Source organism: Hirundo rustica, chromosome 5 (genome assembly GCF_015227805.2).
Source record: "Hirundo rustica isolate bHirRus1 chromosome 5, bHirRus1.pri.v3, whole genome shotgun sequence".
Lineage (NCBI taxonomy): Eukaryota > Metazoa > Chordata > Aves > Passeriformes > Hirundinidae > Hirundo > Hirundo rustica.
The window spans coordinates 72,385,335-72,404,587 of NC_053454.1; the positions used below are offsets into that span (position 1 = coordinate 72,385,335).

Genomic DNA, 19,253 nt, shown 5'->3' on the forward strand with positions numbered 1-19,253 from the left:
TCTTACCCCCAGCTTGTTTAGAGGTCCTTGGGTTCTTGATCCTGTTGTGCAGATGGGCTACTGTACGCTGCTGCAAGTGGCAGAGGTTTATTACTGCTTCATTTCAGTTGCTTTTAAAATCCTCACTTGAAAAGAAGCCAATCATGCACCAAAAAAGTAAAAAAATATTAAAAAACTCCACAACACAAAAAAACCCCAACCAACCCCCCAGAAAAATCCCACAAGAATTGTTCTATCTGAAGGACCTGGAAGTTAACTCTCAGAGACAACTCCAAACGTGAGCGTTTTTGTTCAGGAGGAACAAAATTTAAAAGCTGGAGAACAACTCTGGAGAAAGAAAAAGAAACCCTCAAGGGCTGATGGTTTGTTATTTTTTTTCACACTCTCTATCTTCTGGCATGCCTTCCTACCAGCTATGTTAAATAATTTGCTTGGGTTGGATTTTTTTTTTTTACTTGTATCTCTAAGGCAGCGTTTCTTTCTCCTCCTGAATTCTGGAGAACAAACGCTTCTGTTGATGTACCAAAGCGCCATTCCATGGGAACTACAAGGTCTCACCTGTAGCAATTTCTTATTTCTGCAGAAGGCCAGAACAGGCCCTGCCACTACAGGAACATCCCAGTCCTCCAAACTCCGAATGTCAGGCCGATCAGTTATGCAAATGTGTTACTTTAGAAAACAGGACAAACAAGCAGCTACTCAGGAAATTTTAACTGAGACCTTGAGTACCACAGGAAGGAGAACAAGAGCTTAATTTTCTTCTGAGGTGACATCCTTGGAGATACCTGCCACCATTTGTCAGGAACACCTTGTGCTGCTGCTAAGACTGACAAAGCTGCATTCCACAGCGTGTGTGCCCAGCTCCAAGCCACTCTTGCACAGCGATGCTGCTGCTCACAGCACGTGTTGCAATTTTCTACTGTTAACCATTTTCCAGTGAAATGTTCACTGCCACATTCTTGTTTTGTTATTCATTGCTGTCAGGCCAATTCCTGGCTTTGCTATTGAATAAATCAACATTTTGAACTGTGGCAGTTTTGGCTGGGGCAGATTTAATTTTCTTCCCAGGGGCTGGTGTGGGGCTGTGGTTTGGATTTGTGCTGAACACAGGGTTGATAATACAGAGATGTTTTTGTTATTGCTGAGCAGGGATCTCACAGAGCTGAGGCCTCTTCTGCTTTTTGTGCTGCCACACTGGAGGAGGTTGGGGGTGCCTGGGAAGGGACACAGCCAGGACAGGCGACCCCAGCTGACCAAAGGAACATCCCCAACCATGGGACATCATGCTCAGTGTATAAAGTGAGGGGAAGAAGGAAAGGGGGCACATCTGCAGTGATGGTGTTTGCCTTCCCAAGTTAGATGTGATGGGGCCCTGCTCTCTGGAGATGGATGAACAGCTGCCTGCCCACGGCAAAGCAGGGAATTCTCCTTCCTTGTTTTGCTTGGCTTCTGTGTGTGTGGCTTTTGCTTTCCCTGTTAAACTGCCTTTAACTCAACCCAGGAGGTTTCAGGCTTTTACCTTCCTGATTCTCTCCCTGACCCCGCTGGTGGGGAAGGGACAGAGTGGGTGCCTGGGGCTTGGTGCCTGCCTGGAGTTAAACCATAATGTTAAAAGTCATCACTGTGGCTTGGAGTACCTAACACTTGACTCAAGGCTACCTTCCAGTTGAAAGAAACAGAGCATAGAAGGAATGTTTGTTCCAGCCAGAGGATAAAGCTCAGTAATGGATACAACTGCTTCACTTTCAGTCTCAGCATGACACTGCTGCTCACCTAAACTGGTGAGCTCCAGTCACAGCCCAGTCTTTTCCCTCAGCACCAGGGGCTGAGACCAGGATTTGAAGGAACACTGAAAGCCCATACACCAACCAAGGAGAAGGCCAGGATACCGTGGCACACTGCCACAGGCTAAGCTGACCTACCAGCTCATACACGGTTCCTCAGCATTTACCCATCTGTTCAAAATATTGTACTCTAAGCCCAACTAGTCTATGTTTCTTGCGAAAATGGGTACGACACGTCAACTACTTTCTACTGTTAATACCTAATTTCTGATGAAAGGTGAGTGTCTAGCCACAGCATCCCTTGTGTGACTGGATTACCAAGAACTGGAGCGGACTGGGCAGAAGTTTGCAGAGCAGCAGCATCGGGATTCACCAGGGCAGGCGCAACCCAAACTTGTCGAGCTGTTTTCCCTGCCTTTAATCCCTGGGACAGCCTTCTCTGACCTGCTGCTTCTGCATCCAGGCAAGCTGCAGATTTAGTGCTTATGCAGCAGCTTCCTTGTGTTGCTCCAGGTATTCTGGTGGAATCAAAACTCTTCCTGATGCCTTTTTTCAGTTACTGTACAGCACCTACTGCTGACAAAGCCAGTTACCACAGTCCCACTCTGAGGCTGCAAAATGAAAGGTTAGGAACGAAGACCCTCTGACAGGCCCTCCTCCGGAAGCTTGTGGAATACCTAGGAGGCACCAGACCTGGCTGCACAGCCTTCCAAGCAAAAGCACCGTCTCTTTGCCTGACCAGCTGCTCTCAGGCCGCTCCTGTTCTCTCCCACTGTTCCTTCCATGCCACACCAGCCTCCACCATCTGAATTTATGACACAACACCTGACTTCTACCGTAACAGAAGCTCCCAGCAGCACTGGGTAAGAACTCAAAGTGCTTTTCTCTTTACAACGGTTTTGATGGCATTTTTCCAATAGGTTTAATACGCCACATAATGAGCTTCTTACCTGTGTAACACAACTCATATAACACAAACATTTGCAAGTCTCAACCCTCAGCTGTAACACCTAGAATTCAGGAGCTGCAAGATGCTACAATGAAGGAGGTAAAAGTGCCACAGAACTTCCAGGTGCTAACAGCTTCCAACTAAACTGAAGGACAGGCTGAAAGAAAAGCCACAAAGAAATATTCTTCTCAAGTTTTTTCTTTCTTTTTTTTTTTTTTTTCTTTTTAGTAGTGAAAGTTCTATATAAAATAATCTATAAAAAAAGCTCTAAAACAGCAGTCCCAGCTGAACTCTACAGTTCACAGAATCAAGAGACTGTATCTAAGCACACCTGCACGTAAGGTAAGCCTTTAAAAATACTTACATTTTCCCAAGTTTCACACCGTTGTATGCCGGTCAGCTGAATCCTTGTGAGGCTTTCTGTTCACCAGCTCCCACACAGCTACTGAAGAACAGGGCACAGCACATCTTGTCCTCAAAGAGGCGACTGCCAGGTGGTCCTGAGCACGGGAGCAGCCTCATCCAAACCAACCTGGAAAACATCACTCACCCGGCTGCTACCTATAGCAATGCCCTTCTCAAGGAGGACCTGGCTGGCACTTGGGAGCTTTGCTGATGTGATCAGGAGGGCCAGGAAGGCGACCAGAGCAAAACAAAAAAGAAGTTGCCTTGCAAATGGGCTCACGTTACACCACAGATCCACTTGTGGCTGCCTCTTCTCGTTACAGGAGTCCGAAGAGCAAAACAATTCTCGCCAACCGCTGCGTCCCTGAACACAGCTGCCAAGCCCTTCAAAGAGAAATGTTTTGGAGCTGCGTCCTGCGTGTCTCTAGGGGTGTGTGTAAGCTTGCTGGTAGGCTTAAACTCACTTTTTTACATAACAGACTCCTGAGAGAGAAATATTTTAGGGATCTGCAAACTTAAAAAGGTCAGTAGTCCACTTAAGGATGCTGATGGCTTCCACGACAGCTTACTCAGCTGCCGAACATTATAATGAAGCACCCCACTCTGGCCTTGGCACCTTAAATTAAAACAAAGCAACAGTATTCAAAATGGTGATTACGGCTTCAAATTGGTATCATGATTTGATACATATGTAAATCCATCCAGGGTCACAGCAGAAAGACCTCAGTGCTTTTTCAAACCCTTACCAGCAGACATGCTAACATCTGACTGCGTAATAAAGCACAACCACCTCGTTTTCCCTCTAGCATGACTTTAATAGTTAAAAATCAAATCTGTGCAGAGTGTACTTTATTTGTTCACATTACCTATTTGTGGTTAAAAACCACTTCATCTGACAGTTTAAAAGCATTCTTTTAAAACAAAAGAATTAAACGTAGTTTGTGCTAAAAAAATCTGCAAGTTACATGGATGCAGTATTATACAGGAGTATAAAAAAATCAACAGTATTCTACAGAAAATATTCTCAAAACAGCAAATAAAGCTTAGGCATGTAGGCATGATCCTGAAACAAACAAATATGAATTAAAAAAAAAATAGCTAACAAAATTTAAAAAAAAAAAAAAAAATCCCAAATATCTGTATATAAAAAAAGCAAAGATTCAAAGTGCAGGTGCTCCAGTTTTCATTTTAACATATTCAGTAAGTCAATACAGGATTCAGTCAATACAATTCATTTCCTATAAAGTGACAGTGTTCTCAGTAAGATTTAAACATTCAGTTACATTATCTTGCAGCTTTTTTTTTTTCCTAACTGCTGCTTTACACTGTAGTAAATAAAGACTTATGCAATACAGGCTTTTATTTTCTTAATCTAACAAGGATATAATAGGTTGGTGGTAAAGGTTAGTTTTAAGAACTAAGCTATATTTGCTGTAGATCCAGCCTTAGAAGTAGATATATAGACTTTTTTTTTTCCCTATGCTTTTAAAAACAGACTTAAAATTTTGAGATTCTACCTTTTCTGTTCTGGGACCTGCATACACTGTCTTTGGAGAGCACCAGCAAAGCTTCCAAGTCCACTGGTTAGGAACAGAGCCCTGGGCAGGGTTCATGCTGGAAATCTTCCTTTGGTGGCCGCAGCTGGGAAAGGGCTTTCTCTGTGCTGAACCCAGGGAAAGGCAAACGGGCAGAAACCAGCAGAAACCATCACAGTTATCCACATTTGCCTAATGTGGCACCTAGGTTGGGATGGACTTCTCACTTTCACTTGAGCACACCAGTCTCAGGCAGAGGAAGTTAGGAGCCAGGCAGGTGTCACTCAAGTGGCCTTTCACATATTCAGAAAAGTAAAATCAAAGCATACGTTCAAAGCCTCTTTGGAAAAAAATTTATATGAAATAAAATTATGCTTCAAGGATGTTGCCTGGAACTTATTTTCACCTGAGGTCCTTTTCAGGTTGACAGGGTCCCTTTAAATTTTAGGTTCTTCCCATTTTGTGTTTGTTTTGTTGTTTTGTTGTTTTTTTTTTCCCCCCAAGCATCAGATCTCTATATATGTCTATTTTAAAAACGCACATAAATATTGGCATTAACTTTATATTTAGAAATTAAGAACTAATCTTTACCATTATACACTGACAGCAATATTAATAATACACACACTTCACTGACAAGCGTTATATTTTTTCTGTATTTTGAATAAAATCTGCATGTGTAACATTGCCCACAGAAAGAGTGATTATACTTGAAGATAGTTACGCTCGCACCCCAACGTTTTCACATTAGTGAAAACAACCGTGTTTTGAAAATACCAGGGCCTCCGCCAGGTACCAATAAATAGAGACTAAAAAGAAAAAAAGGGGAAATAAAAAACCCGATTTGCCTTTTATCCCGACATAGTAGAGATTTCATAGTCGCTGGCCGAGGTTATCGCTTTGCCCCTCATCCTGATGTTTTTAGCGTTAGTAATCCTCGCCATCATGGACACGGGCTTGTCGAAGTACCTGACCAGCGCCGGCTCAGTCAGAAGGGAGGCGAGGAATTGTTCGAAGGTGATGGCCCAGTCCCTGTCGATGCTCGTGCTCCTGCGCAGGGCAGGGGCGCGGCTGCTCCGCACCAGCACCGTGTCCTCCCCGATGTCCTCGCAGTGCAGCTTCTCCTCCTCGTGCGAGCCCGCGCTCAGCACCGAGTAGGAGGACATGGAGCTGTCGTCTTTCGTGTCGTCGTCGGAAATGAGCATGGCGGAGCAGGCCCCGTTGTCCCTGGGAGAAGAGTCCTCCAGCTTGATGTCTTCCATCTGCACGCCCGGGCCGGCGTCGGCGCCGGCGGCCTCCTCCTCGCCGGCCGCGAGGCCGCCGCGGAAGGCCCTGTGCTGCTCCAGGGGGTACTGCTGGTGCTCCTTCCTCTGGAACGGCTCGCTCGGGACGGCTTTGCCGCAGCCGTGGCCGCCGTCCGCGTCGTCGGGGGGCTGCGCGCTGAAGAGCTTCCCGACCTCCCCGATCTCCAGCAGCAAGCTGGTCACGGCAGCCGTGGCGTGGTACAGGTCCTGCTCGTTGGGGTCCTCGCTGAACATGTTGTACATCGTCTTGCACAGCTCAATGAACTGCCCCTAAACACGGCGGGAAGGAGCGTTAACGGGAGCTGCAAAAAGTCAAGCTGACATCTTCCAAATCAGGTCGAAAAGCCCGGCGCCGGGGCAGGGCGCAAGAGTTTACGGGACTAAAGGGAAATCTGAAATAACCCAGGCGCGGGCTAGGAAGTATTTTCTATGACTGGGCACTCAGATCTGTTGCGTCTCTCAACAGATCTCGATTTAGAATAAATTATTGGATGTTTTGTCCAACATATCGCAAATATAACTCTCTGCAGCCACAGGGCAACAGAGGGTGAAGCAGTGAGACACTTTGGATTCATTTTGCCGGACTTTCTCGTAAGAACGATGCTAAGTGTAACTAAGGGTGCTAAAACTGATGAGAAGCAATGAAAAGTGCAGACCTGCAGCACTCCTCAGCTGACAGGAGTAACTTAGTTGGATACGAGTCTTCTGAAGTTCAGAACTGATGAATTAAATAGGAAGATTTGCTCGGGGCTGCCTTAAGTAAGAATCAGTGCTCTAGAGGAAGTGAACCTTCCCTACATGCCCTGGAGGAAACAGCTATCCCAGTGGGACTCCTCCTCCTCAGCACCGGGGGATCTAAGGGGATTGAGACTAGCAGTACAAATTACAACACATAAAATACTACTTTCACGTAATGCTTAGCAGACATTACGAGCTGGCTGGCGATATTCAGCGTCACACCCCTTGCCTAGAGATCAAAATAATATGTTTTACCATTCCTAGATGTGCATATCACATTTTTGGGATGTTTTGGGAGCTGAATGCCAGTTAAAATAGTTTGTAAACAATAAACGTCCGCAATCAGCTGACTGCTACTCTGCTTCAAAAGTATCTGCTCAAAGTAAAACCTCTGTTTGGTGTTAATACATTGAATACTTATAGATATGTGAAGAAAGTTTAAATTCAATGAAAAATAAGTGTGAGCAGAAGTACCTGATTCAGCTTGGGCAAGTCCTTCGTGTTTTTCGCTTTGGATTTATTCTCTTGGCTCCACATTCTCAGGTAATTTCGATTCTCTTGTGAGCTCTTCTTGCCTACTGCCAACAAATTACCCAGAGATGGAGGAAAAAGTCCACGAAGAAACCTTAAATTATTACCTTAATTCCCCATTTTCAAAAGGAGCATCTTTACATGAAATAAAGATGTAACTCACACGGAGACACCAAGCATACCTTTGTCTGTTTTCAGACTCACTGTAACAAACCCATCATCTACTCCATGTTTGCTCCTGCTGTCTAGGCCAACAACTAGGAAATGGAGGGGCAAGGGGAGAGAGAGATCAGTGTGGATTTAGACACAGACATTGCTTTCACCTGTACAGTGCAAAATCACAAAATGCTTACAAATATTTACAAACTCTGCAAAAAAGCGGAGTAAAAATTACAGGAATAAATGATGATTTTTGCTTAGTCTTAAACCTGCCAATAAATCCCATTTAATTTACAATATCACTACTCAGGCTGGGACAATCTTAGGTTTTGTCTGCATAGCACAATGGTTAACCCATCCTAACACAACAGACCTCATAGCCTGATATATGTTTGGTGATGACACTAGTGCATCTTCTTTTTCCTCTCAGGACTTGAAATTGCCATTTCTAGACTATCAGCTCTTACCTGTATTTTCAAACAACTTCCCTCCCACTCATAACCTGAAGGATGGGTTATATTTTTCTTGAATCAGAAAGAAACTTCACATCAAGTGTCACAAGAAAGAGAAAGCCATTTAAAGCAGCACTGATGAGAGCCTGGCTCTCATTAGGGCACACGTGATTTCAAACTGCTGAACTACATTTTGATGTATCTTTTGCTCTCTGTTTTTCAGAATGTTTTAAGTCCTGATCCAAATACATCTTTTTTGAATGCAAATCTATTTATTCTCATTCTCCACAAAATTACTTCTGCTACAACACACACCTGGCATTATTCTGCAAGTACTTCTGCAATGCACAGTTCAGGGGGAGTCAGTGTACAGATGCCTGCACCTCTAAAGACACCAACACATCCACAAATGCTTCATACTTCTATTTAAAGAGAATACTTTGCTAACCAAGTTTAATACAATTAAAAAGCAGCTCCCTAAAAAGACATGTTGACTGAAATGTATCACCTCATCTGCTCATGCCCGAGACAAAAGATGCCTACCATGTGTACAGTCCGGTGTGATGTCCTCAAAAAAGTACTGAGTAGCTTCAAAAGCAGAGTCTGGCTCTTCTTGCTCAGGGGATGGATCTAAACAACACAGTAACATTCCTTCATTAAAAATCCCACCCTTTAACTAAAAACTGAAAGATATTTCCATTAACACATGTAGAATGTCCATTTCTAGAAGTGAAAGTATGAGGCTGTGATGGGCTAGGAATCATCTCTTTTTAACTCTCAGGAGATGAACATCTGGACCTGAACTGTCTCCTTCCCAACATGCAATACTGTCTCACAAGGAGCTGTTTGCTTTCAGAGGCTGGCTTTCCCATCCTCCCATGCCCACCTCCACTACTCTCTTCTGTGCAGCTCAGTGTGTGATCTCCTTCCCACCTGGAAACAGTCTGTCAGCATTTGGTATGAGCTTACCAGTCCCCAAATACGAGAAGCTGCATTCTTACAAACATGTTTTTTGTAATAGTTTGATTCCTTTTTAATTTTAAGTATTTTTAAAAAGTATTTAAAAGATTTTTTCCCAGTTATATCACTCAGGCCTACCTCCAAGCAAAGCCAGCTAGGAGCAACCAGCGATGTTCAAAGCATACAAAGGTGAATGTCCTCTCAAAGTTTTTAGATGTGTTTACCACAGCATGTAAATGTGCACAAGAATTCAACCACTCAAGCAGGTGCAGTGTTCTTAAAGTGCACGTTCAGTGAGGACAGCAGTAGGCTCTTTATGGCACGAGCCAGAGAGGACACAGCTGCCCTACAGCATTTCCAGAACTGCTCCGAGGTGTTTTCATCCCCTCCCCACCCTTAACTGCTCCTCTCACTTAGCTGAGTCCAGGTTTGTACAGCTCCCTGAAAAACACTTCTATGAAACCATGTGGAGCTCCCCTCTGCAAACAGTTGTGTCAGCCCAGAGGGGAAACCAAGAAGAAAGCCTGGGGACAGAGATGAGGAGCCAGGACATGCAGGAACATTTCAAACTAGCTTCATTTTCAAACTCTTAAAAAGAGTGCATCATGGTAACGTATGTTGAAGAACACTGGATTTCTGCCTGGAGGGTATCACCAACCCCAACTTAACGGGCAAGAGACATTTATATGTTTGTGGAGGGAGCAATTGAGGGCTGTGAGGGTGCGTTCAGCCTTTCCAAATCTCTGTCTGGTTAGAGGAAAAGCTTTCTTATTTTACTGCTGCATAGACAGCTACTATAATTCCCACAAATCAATTTTTAATTGGGAAAGCCAGTCATAAACAACTCTGCTCCGAATTCCCGTTCTCCTCAAAACAAGAGCTATTTTAACATCATTTACTTACCAGGCAAAACATGCATTTTATACAGGAGCTTCAGCTTCTCTGTAAGATCTCCATGGCACGCTGCACCTAAACAACATTACGTGCAGTACATTACTAGTCAGCACTCTGTTACCACTTTATTTGTTACTGCCACAATATTTTGGTTTAGAAGCTGCTGGGAAGTACTGTACCCTCTTACAGCTCAAGATCATAAGGCAGTCACTTGATTTCTAAGATCATATAGGAAAAGCAGTAAGAGAACACAAGACAAATCTACCCTGAATTTTTCTACTTCAGTCTTGGGTCCTTTATTAAATGCCTATTTCATAACACTCCACCTATGGTTATGCCATTAGCACTCGGAAAGGCCACCAGCCAGAACTTAACAAGACCCTTCTTGTGTGGACTTCCAACTTTCTGATCCGAGGATCCAATAACAACATCACATGTCTCAGAGCAGTAAGATATTTACAAAAAAAAAAAAAAAAAAAACAACCAAAAACAACCAAATAAAAAACCAGAGAGAAATTCAAGTAAACAGCATTTATCATAGATTAGCCATGGGCTAAACTGATGTTCAGGCAATACTTTCTAGTGATTTTCCTACATCAACCCCTATTTGTTTTTGGACTACACTAGAATTAGCTGTGTGAAATCCGAGAGGTCTACTGAAGCCCCTCCTTACAATTAATTAAAAGGACTGCAGTTAGCTTTAGGGTAATGAGATAACTAATAATCAGACTTTTTCATAAATCTCGCTTCTTGTGACATGCCATCCATAAACAAATGAATTAACTTTCAATGATTAGATTGTGCAGAGATTTATTTTACCTTATAGGTGACCGTGTCAACTTACCTCTGCCATGGAAACTAAAGAGTGTGGTGTGGCAAGCACTAACAATCACAGTCTCTTGTAAAGCTTAACGCTCCAGTAAACACAGATGTTAGGCCAAAAAAATTTGAGCACATCCACATTAGCCATTCTGCTCTCAACACAGTCCTTTTAGGCACAAAACCTCATTATGTTCCTATGTATCATGCTGTGCAGATAATGCCCTCTCTCCTGGTAAAGGCAACATGAAATAACCAAAGGACAGAATGGGCTGCACTTCTGCATCAAGAGGGAACTGCGAAACAGGGTTCAGGGCACAGGGTGACACGTGGAGGCTTGCTCCTCTCTCTGTCCCCAGACACAAAGAGAACTGACAAAGCTCCACAGCTACTATGAGATAAATCTACGTGTGATTCCTGATGCATGCTTTTCCTTCTTCCTAATGCATCCCTCTTCCCTTTCACTCAAAATCAGGAAGAGCACTGCCAGCAGGTCAAGGGAGCTGATCCTGCTCCTGAAAGTCTTGGAGAAGTGGGGAGGTTACCGCTCTGCTTTCTGAACATCCTCCTGCATTCTGTTGTTGAAAAAAAACCCAAAACCAACCAAACAAACCCGCCCCCCAAAAAAACCAAACCAAAACAAAACCAACAAGCACTCAGGTACTCCCTGCAAGACCCAGCTTTCATGGTGCTGACCTCGACAGGAGGCTGTGACAAGTACTGCAGTCAGCAGCAGCCACTGGAGAAGTGGGAGAGCTGTGTGCTCTGAGGAGGGAGTACTGCAAAAACAGGATGGGAGGCAGGAGGCCACTTTGAATCCATGCAGAGTTCTCTGCACTTACTCGGGTGTGCAGTCAACAACCAGCACGCCATAACCCGGTGTGCTACAGGAGTGCAGGGGAGCTTTGCCCAGAGTGAAAAACCCCAAGAGCTCCTAACCAAGGCTGAAAACCTCTTCTGAGCAGCACAACTCACTGGGCAAACCACTCCTACATTTGGACTATATTACTGTAACAGGGCACAGAGTAAACACAAAGAATACTCCAGGTTATTCCATCTTTGCTCAGATGAGGCCCTAAAGGTACAAGTAGGAGGTTCCTGAGCTATCTGTTGTAGAATGAAGAAGAAATGGAATTATTAAAAGTCCTGGGGCATAGTGAAATATGCTCAAACAGGTCCATTGTTCTTCTGTTGACTGTGCTGTCTTTCCTACCACTTGTGCTTCTCAACCAAAAAAGGGGTCAGCAGGGTTGATTTACTAATTTTTAGGGGGGGAAAGGTGGTTTTCAAATTACATCACCCTGGGCTTAGTTTCTGATAAAACATGAGTTTTCAGAATGAGCATTTTTGATTGTTTTGCCCATTCATGTTGCCTTATAGCCACATTTGTGCATTTTACATTCATTTCTGTTCCCAGTGCTCAAGACTGGCTCTTCCCTTGTTCTTATCGCTCTGACTGGTTCCACAAGCAAAGCTGTCTCAGTCTGGCTGACTGTTACTAACAGCACCCTGTAAGCTGGAAGAGCAGTTAGTTCCTGGCTCCTCAAAAGGCCATTGAGTGTTACCTGGCAAACAGTCCCTCAAATACAAATCACTGCATCACGGGAAGCACTGAAATTTTTTTGGGCGGTGTGAAGGGGAGCTGTGCAGCCAGTTTTACTGTCACAGCTATTGTGCACTTACAAGAGAACAGGTGCTACTGCTTCTGTACAGAGGTTTGAATGCAAGGCTGCATTTGGAGCCCTAATGCTTAAACATCCTGTTACAAAGAGCTGCTGAGAGCCAGACTGGGAAATTTTTTCACTCTCAAAAAGGATGAAAATGTAGAGCAGAAGGAAATTCCAGGTTGCCATGAAATGGTACATGGTAGATGGTGAGATGCTGCTCACTTACAGCAAACAACTCCTGCTATATTTAAAAAAGAATGGCTGGCCCCTGCCTTATCTTTGCTTCCTCACGTTCATCCTGGGGCTCGTGATTTCGACTCTCATGTCCTGAAATCTCGCTTCCTCAAGACTAAAAACATTCAGCCTCCCTCTCTGACCTGCACCTTCACTTTCTCCTTTTCAGGGGACTTCCAAACTGCTTTCTGCAGCCTTGGTCACGGATTTCAGAAGCAACAGAGGTAGTATCTCACACTCTAACTATGCCTTGGGGAAATACACCGTTAAGCACCCGCACCACAGCTAATTTTTGTGTTGAGTCAGCAGTCAGTGAAACCCTCACATCCTAAGGGATCTGCTCATGTGTTGTGTGATACACCACTGGCTAATGTAGATTCACCCAGCAAGAGCAGCCTAAACCCCAGAGGGAACCCCTGTCACAGGCACGATAGAATGAGCTGAACTGGAACAAGCTGGTTGGCACCGTTAGTTTCAAAGTGCCGCGGATCCTCCTTACTTAGCCCGGAGACGAATTCACGGAAATTGATGAGCAGATCTCCATTTTCATCCAGAAGCCTGAACAAGCGGGCAGCCAAGATATCCGAGTGGGTTCCACAGGCCCAGGGGAAGAGGAGGGCGAACATGCCCTTGAACTGCTCGAAGTCAATGCGATACTGCTCCAGGTAAGGCAGGCTGGGGTCGTGCCGCTCCGTGGCGTTGCTGTTCCCTCCCCAGTAGCAGCTGGTCAGGTGTTCTGCCTGAACACAAGGTAAACACCACGAGGTTTTTAGCACAGCACCCCGATGGGCAATTCACGGCCCTCCACGATAAATGAAAATAAAATTCCAAGCAGCTCTTCCACACGCATTCTTAAAACAACGCAAGGTAACAGATGCATTTCAATTTATCCAGCCCTTCCACTTCCGGAAGAGGTTTCTCCTCTAACCAGCAGAAAAAAGCATTCCTCTATTAAAAAAAAAAAAACCAAAAAAGAAGGTAAAGCAAAACCTTTTCTGCTTCCCAGGCAGATGAAACATGAAATACCTGTTTTGGGCAGAGCTGTGACTTCACAGGCCTGTTGTGCTTAGTCACCCTCTGCACCCTCATCATGCAGTCAAGTCAGAAGCCTCATGAAATCTTTAATTTTTAATCACATGAAAATAGCTATTTATTTGAAATACTTTTGTAGATTCTCAAAAATACTGAATTATAAACCATTCTTTCAGTCTTACTGAAGTCAGTGGAGGTTCTGGAGCTGATTTTGGTAGAATCTAATTCAAAACAATTCAGAAGCTTAGGGAAAAAGATCCCAGCACTGCACAGCGGTCGACCAGGGAGGACCGTCGGACTTGGTCTCACTGATATCATCAGTGGGAAGACTGAAAGACGGTACTGTAGGATTTGGACAACTTGGACTCGTCGTTACAGATGGGAATTTAAAAGGAAATAAATTCTTCATAATACTAAAAAAAAAAATTCTTCTTATAACAGAAGAGAGGAAGAAAGTAACTACAGACATTGTGCCTGAAGGTGAAGTTAATACATTTAAATGCTCACCTTTAAATTTGTGGATCTAACTGCACTGCTGTACAACCAACTTAGGAATGCACATCACTTTGTGCCATTAAATTCCCATGTAATGCGTTAAAGCATTAACAATGGCAAAAATCAGCTATTGAATCAGCTACCAAAGTATTAACCGTCTGAGATAACAGAATAATTGTGATAAATTCCAAAACTTGGGTCAGGTAGAGAAAGACATTATGTTTAGCTTCTAATGACTGATCAAAAGCCTCTATCCAATTTTTCATTTTATTTTTTTTATCAGTATACAATTTTTCCCATGGACAAATCAATTAGTGAATGAAACCTTTCCCGATGTTTTAAAAACTGCTTCAGTTTAGGGGTTCTTTGTGCATCAATAATACAGCAGCTAATTCAAGTTTGTATCACGATAGCCAATAATAACTGACAGACTTGGCCTTAGAGAAGACAGAGTCCCACATGAAAAATGAACATTCACACTTCCTAGAGGCACGTGATCTTCTCTTCACTTAGCCTTACCTTGAAAAGCGCATACAGTTCCTCCAGTTCATCGATAGTAAAAGAAGTCTCTGTCACAATAGTTCGTACCTTTGGGAACACAACACTCACAGTTACAGATGTGAAAAGCTAAGTTCAACTTCAGAAGCTGACTGAACTTGTTATTTGCAAAGAAGTCATTTCAGTACTGACCACATTGCGCTTTGTAGTATCTTCGAGGGTTTGGATGACTTTCAGTCTTTGTTTGAATCTCATTTGTTCAATTAAATCTGCCCGGATGCTTCCAAATTTCTTGAAAGAGAAAAAGCAGTACATGATTGTCTGTGTATTAATATTCAGAATATTTAGCTTGCCTTAACTGTATTAGAGAAATTAATTTAATTGCACGGTGTACCACAAATGAAACTGCTGGTAACGCATTTTTCTAACGTATTACAGGATTACAAAGACTTTAGGAATACATCACTATATTTTATTTTCTCCAAGAACTTATTTTAATTTGAAAGCTCTTCATTCAATTTCAAACTCTCTTATTTCAAACTGTAATCTCAGTAGTTAGAAACCTCTTGCTTGGTAAGTCTCTGTGAATAGATTGTTTCCTAAGTCCTCCTGCAGAGTTTTATTTCAGCTTGTCCTGGAATGTCTCATAATCACAACAGAAAGAGGATATTAAGCTAACTGGATCTCAAATGGCTGAGACAGTACAGCAGTCCTTACATTCTGAGGATCTGAAACCAAGTAGCAAGAACGCAATTTCCACTAGGAAAATATTCTCTTTAATATTTAGTCTTATTTTCAGACATTTTCTTCATAATGCACATAACAGTGTCAGGGAGCTCCTGCACATACCACAAAAGCGTCGGAGGGGGAAAACCTGTTAGGAATAATAATCCATGTTTTCATATGCAGAGGAATGTCTAATCCCTAGCATTCATTTTTGGAGAAGGATTATAAGCAGAAGTTTGTTGCCATCCAAAATCCACGCACTTAGGAATGCACGGAACAAAAATGCCAGACATCAGCTGCACCACATGTAAAGCATAAAGGGGTGGCAGGACACCCAAGCAGGCTATAATATGCTGGCACATTTTTGCAAAATGAAATGAATGCTAAAGCTGCATTTATCTTTAAAAGTGTTCACCTTTATCATGTACCTTGGGAGCAAAAGGATGCTTCACGTACTTGTGAGCACGCTGCGAATAAAGAAGTCTTTTGACAGAAATGGAACGCAGATAAAGGTTCGTGAATATCAAGCATCACAGAGGTCACAACACCTTGAAAAGACAGATCTTCTGTGGCTCTGAGGCCACACCTACGCCAGTAATAAGAGTTTATGCACTGCTCTGGGGCCAAACAAGGTCTGTTCACATCCATAAAACCAAACCTCGCGTAGTCTACAGAAAAGGAAGGTTGCAGGTGATTACCTTCTGGGAATGGTCCTCTGCCCATGCTAAGTTTCAAACTGTACAAGGAGTTATTGGAAGGATGTCACCTGTTCAAGGTCAAAACTGTATCAAACCTTTCCACAGCACAGACCTTTCAGTGTCAGCTCTTCAGTTAAAACGGCCAAGATCCAGATACCGCTGTACACACAGCTGAAGTGCTGAAGGCCTATTCTTTTCCTAATTAGCTAACACACAAATTAAATGTAACAGCTCTGATTATGAGTCCACACTCCACAGACAGCTAGTGAGTTATGCACAGGCTTTTAAAACTGCAGTTATTACATATTATTTCAGTCACTTGTACTATAATTATGTAACTTCTACCATAATTACGACACCAGGATCTATGGCTTCTGAATTAAATGCAAAATTGAATGGAAGGATAAGAGATTTCTTACTAAAAACTATTTTCAGTAAATTAAGGAAGTACTGGTAGTGAAAAATGCACTTGTTATGTGTATTCTCTTTTTTGAAGATGGTTTCTCTTTTGAAAGTAGAAAGTCTGCTGAACATCATTGCAGAGAGGGATGCTAATCACTTATTTACCAAGAAATCCTTCTGCATCCCTTCAACTTTCACTGGAGACTTCTCATATATGCATCTGAAGAGCTGGACAGTGTCAGAGCATGATGGAAAGCAGGTCTCCATAAAACAACTCAAACATTGTGCCTTTGCCAGTGCCATCAAGTTCTCAGACTCAACACATTTCCATGACAAATGTCACAGGACAGCCTGGAAGGGACAAGGTTTTCCTCCCTCCTTGGGGGTGGCATGTGTATGCTTGAGGGAAGGCAAAGGTCCCCAAAAAATCCCACATTTTCTCCAGCTATAGGTCTTCCCATTATTTTTAAACTACTAATGTCTACAAGATTAAGAATAGCTGGTTACCTAGCATGTACTCCTGGCAGTTTAAATTCAAAAAAATAACAAAAATATGCTCATTTAGTTGATATTTCATTCTTTGGAGCTGTAACAAAGCTAGCAGTGAGTTCCCAGCCCTGACTGCACACAACTAATCAAGAAACCTAACAGATGCCCTAAAGCTTTTGAATCTTAATAGTTAAAGAATTGTTGGGGGTTTTTTTTAATAAATGAATTGACAGCAACTCTCTTGAAACAAATTCTCTCTTTGCAACCAGCTCCTGCTTTCCTAACGGTTCCTCACTCCCCAAGCTACTTGTTTTGCCTAATTATACTGAAGTGCAGCTGGTTCTTTACCTAGAAGGAGGAACAAGGTTGTGTGCTGCAGGAGCCCCAAAAAGACAGACTAGCCCTGCATGGAGTCAGGATATTCATCCTAGAGCAGTTAAGCCAAGGCAAGCAGTCTTCATGATGAGGAAAATGGAAAAATGCAAGGGAAATACAACTTCACACTAAGGCCTTCCTGGCCATTCTGACATCTAGCTTTGGTGAGAGTAAAGAATATAGTGGCCCACAGTCACAATAAGCACTTTTAAGACAACAAAAGGCAAAAAACCCAAAGTTTCACTGATAATAGAAAGGTCTTCTGAAATCATACAGATTTCACTACTATTTCAATCTGGAAAAGCACAGGAAAGCTTAAATGAGAATTAATTAAAAGTTCAGCCTTTTTGGTTGTGGGCTGCTCTCCTTTGAGGCCTCAGACTTCCCTATGAAACAGCTCCAATTAAAAGTTTTGGTTAGAAGAAGGTCTAACTCCTCTTCCTTGCTCCATTTCAGCCTTGTCAGATGGGTCTGCATTTCTTTTATGCTCTTCCCACTTCAAGCAAAGCCAAAGTACAGATTATCAAATTCCTCTGTGAGGCAGAAGTTGTGTGCGTTGGCCAAGTTCCTGTTAAGAAATCAAATCCTACCTCATAGGAAGACCTGATTAGCCTGAAGATATCCACCTCAGGATAAGGCTCTACATCATCACTGAGCAGGGAGTGAAGATGAGGAATGGGAGGAAGAGTGCTGTCCTTATTCGTTACGCTGTCCAAATATCTGGTGGGGAAAAAAAACACAAAGAAATGAGAAACCCAAGGTAAATTTGCAGGCCCTCCCTTCTGAGGGTTGACAGCATACAGGTTACACACTGATTATTACATGTAAAAGTGATCAAGCCATTCTCTGGGAAGAGCTAAGGTTATACTACTGAAATTCATTGTGAAAAATTGCCAAAGTTCCAGCAGCATCTTGAAAACTAAACACCGCTACCAAGCACAAGAAAATCAGAGTCCACACTCAGCAGCATTAGTTCTGATTAAATGACTCAAGCCACTCCAGCATCATCCTGCTTCACTGAAATCCATTTATTCAAGACCCCACCTAATTCTTCTGAGACCCACTCAGTCTACTCCCAAAACAATTTTCCTTGACATCAAAGCCTTTTCTTAATAACATTGAAAAGGTAGCACGCTGAAGTAACAAAGCTCATATAATCCACTAAAATAATGAATCAAGTTAAATTTCTATAACCAGGTTTGGGAAGTTTATTTGAATGTCTTGAAAGAAGAATTTATATCTTGTTGGTCACTCAGCATTATTTTAAAATAATATAAGGAGTACCTTATGTGGCTGAAATGGGACTACAAGCATGTAAAAGATTTACATATATGGTACTGGTTTAAATTTAGTATTTCAACATAAAATACAAATCTGAAAAGCAAGCAAAAAAACCAAAAAAAAAAACCAAACAAACATGAAGATATCCAATTTTCTGTAATAAATACCTTCCCAAGACTGTCATGGCTTCTCCATCATCTTTACAGTTAAGCAGCTTGTCTACATTAGCTTCGAGGACAGCGAGTGCTAACTGAAATATCACCTTTATTCCTTCACAGAAGAAACAATCCACAACTACCACTGCACTTTCAAATGGCATTACACTGAGGAAAAGAGTGAGGAACCAGGACAGGGAGATGGTGGAGATTACACCCAGGTCCTGCATGCAGTCATACAGCTGTGGAATGTAGTCACGAGCCAACTCTTCAAAGACACCCTGATCCACCAATGCCCCTGTTGAAGATAAACAAGGCTGAATTAATTCAGGAGCAACTGGTACATTGCCATTGAGGGGAGGGAAAAAAAATCTATATATTCTATGTATATAAATAAAAAAACCTAAGAATATTTTGCATGGTGCTTATGCACATTTTCTCACTTTCAAATGAGTAACAGATTCCATGACACTACGGAGCTATACGTACAAATTGAACTGTAATAAGTTTTACTCTGTTTTAATGATACATTCCATAATAAATAAAAAAAAGATTAAATTGGTCTAGCACCAGCAGAAGTTAAATAGTGGCTCGATATTACCATTAATAATGGGAGTAAGACCTCAGCATCACCTGTTGAATGAGGCCAGGGTGACTGTGAGGGTTTAGAT

At 42.6% G+C, this 19,253-nt stretch overlaps 1 protein-coding gene across 2 annotated transcripts in view; it reads right to left on the bottom strand.

The window, feature by feature from the left end:
- Positions 1 to 3,932: 3,932 nt before the first annotated feature.
- TBC1D9 (TBC1 domain family member 9) overlaps positions 3,933 to 19,253 on the bottom strand; it is a 47,671-nt gene continuing 32,350 nt past the window's right edge. Inside the window, exons 12-21 of one of the 2 annotated variants that reach the window (XM_040064564.2) lie at positions 18,595 to 18,880; positions 17,737 to 17,866; positions 14,649 to 14,747; positions 14,478 to 14,546; positions 12,931 to 13,171; positions 9,721 to 9,786; positions 8,401 to 8,487; positions 7,429 to 7,503; positions 7,190 to 7,293; positions 3,933 to 6,247 (exon numbers count right to left, since the gene is read on the bottom strand). In XM_040064564.2, the coding sequence (XP_039920498.1) occupies positions 5,525 to 6,247; positions 7,190 to 7,293; positions 7,429 to 7,503; positions 8,401 to 8,487; positions 9,721 to 9,786; positions 12,931 to 13,171; positions 14,478 to 14,546; positions 14,649 to 14,747; positions 17,737 to 17,866; positions 18,595 to 18,880 (1,880 nt within the window). In that variant the 3' untranslated portion in view covers positions 3,933 to 5,524. The remainder of the gene's footprint in view (positions 6,248 to 7,189; positions 7,294 to 7,428; positions 7,504 to 8,400; positions 8,488 to 9,720; positions 9,787 to 12,930; positions 13,172 to 14,477; positions 14,547 to 14,648; positions 14,748 to 17,736; positions 17,867 to 18,594; positions 18,881 to 19,253) is intronic. The other variant, XM_040064566.2, reaches the window with a different exon arrangement.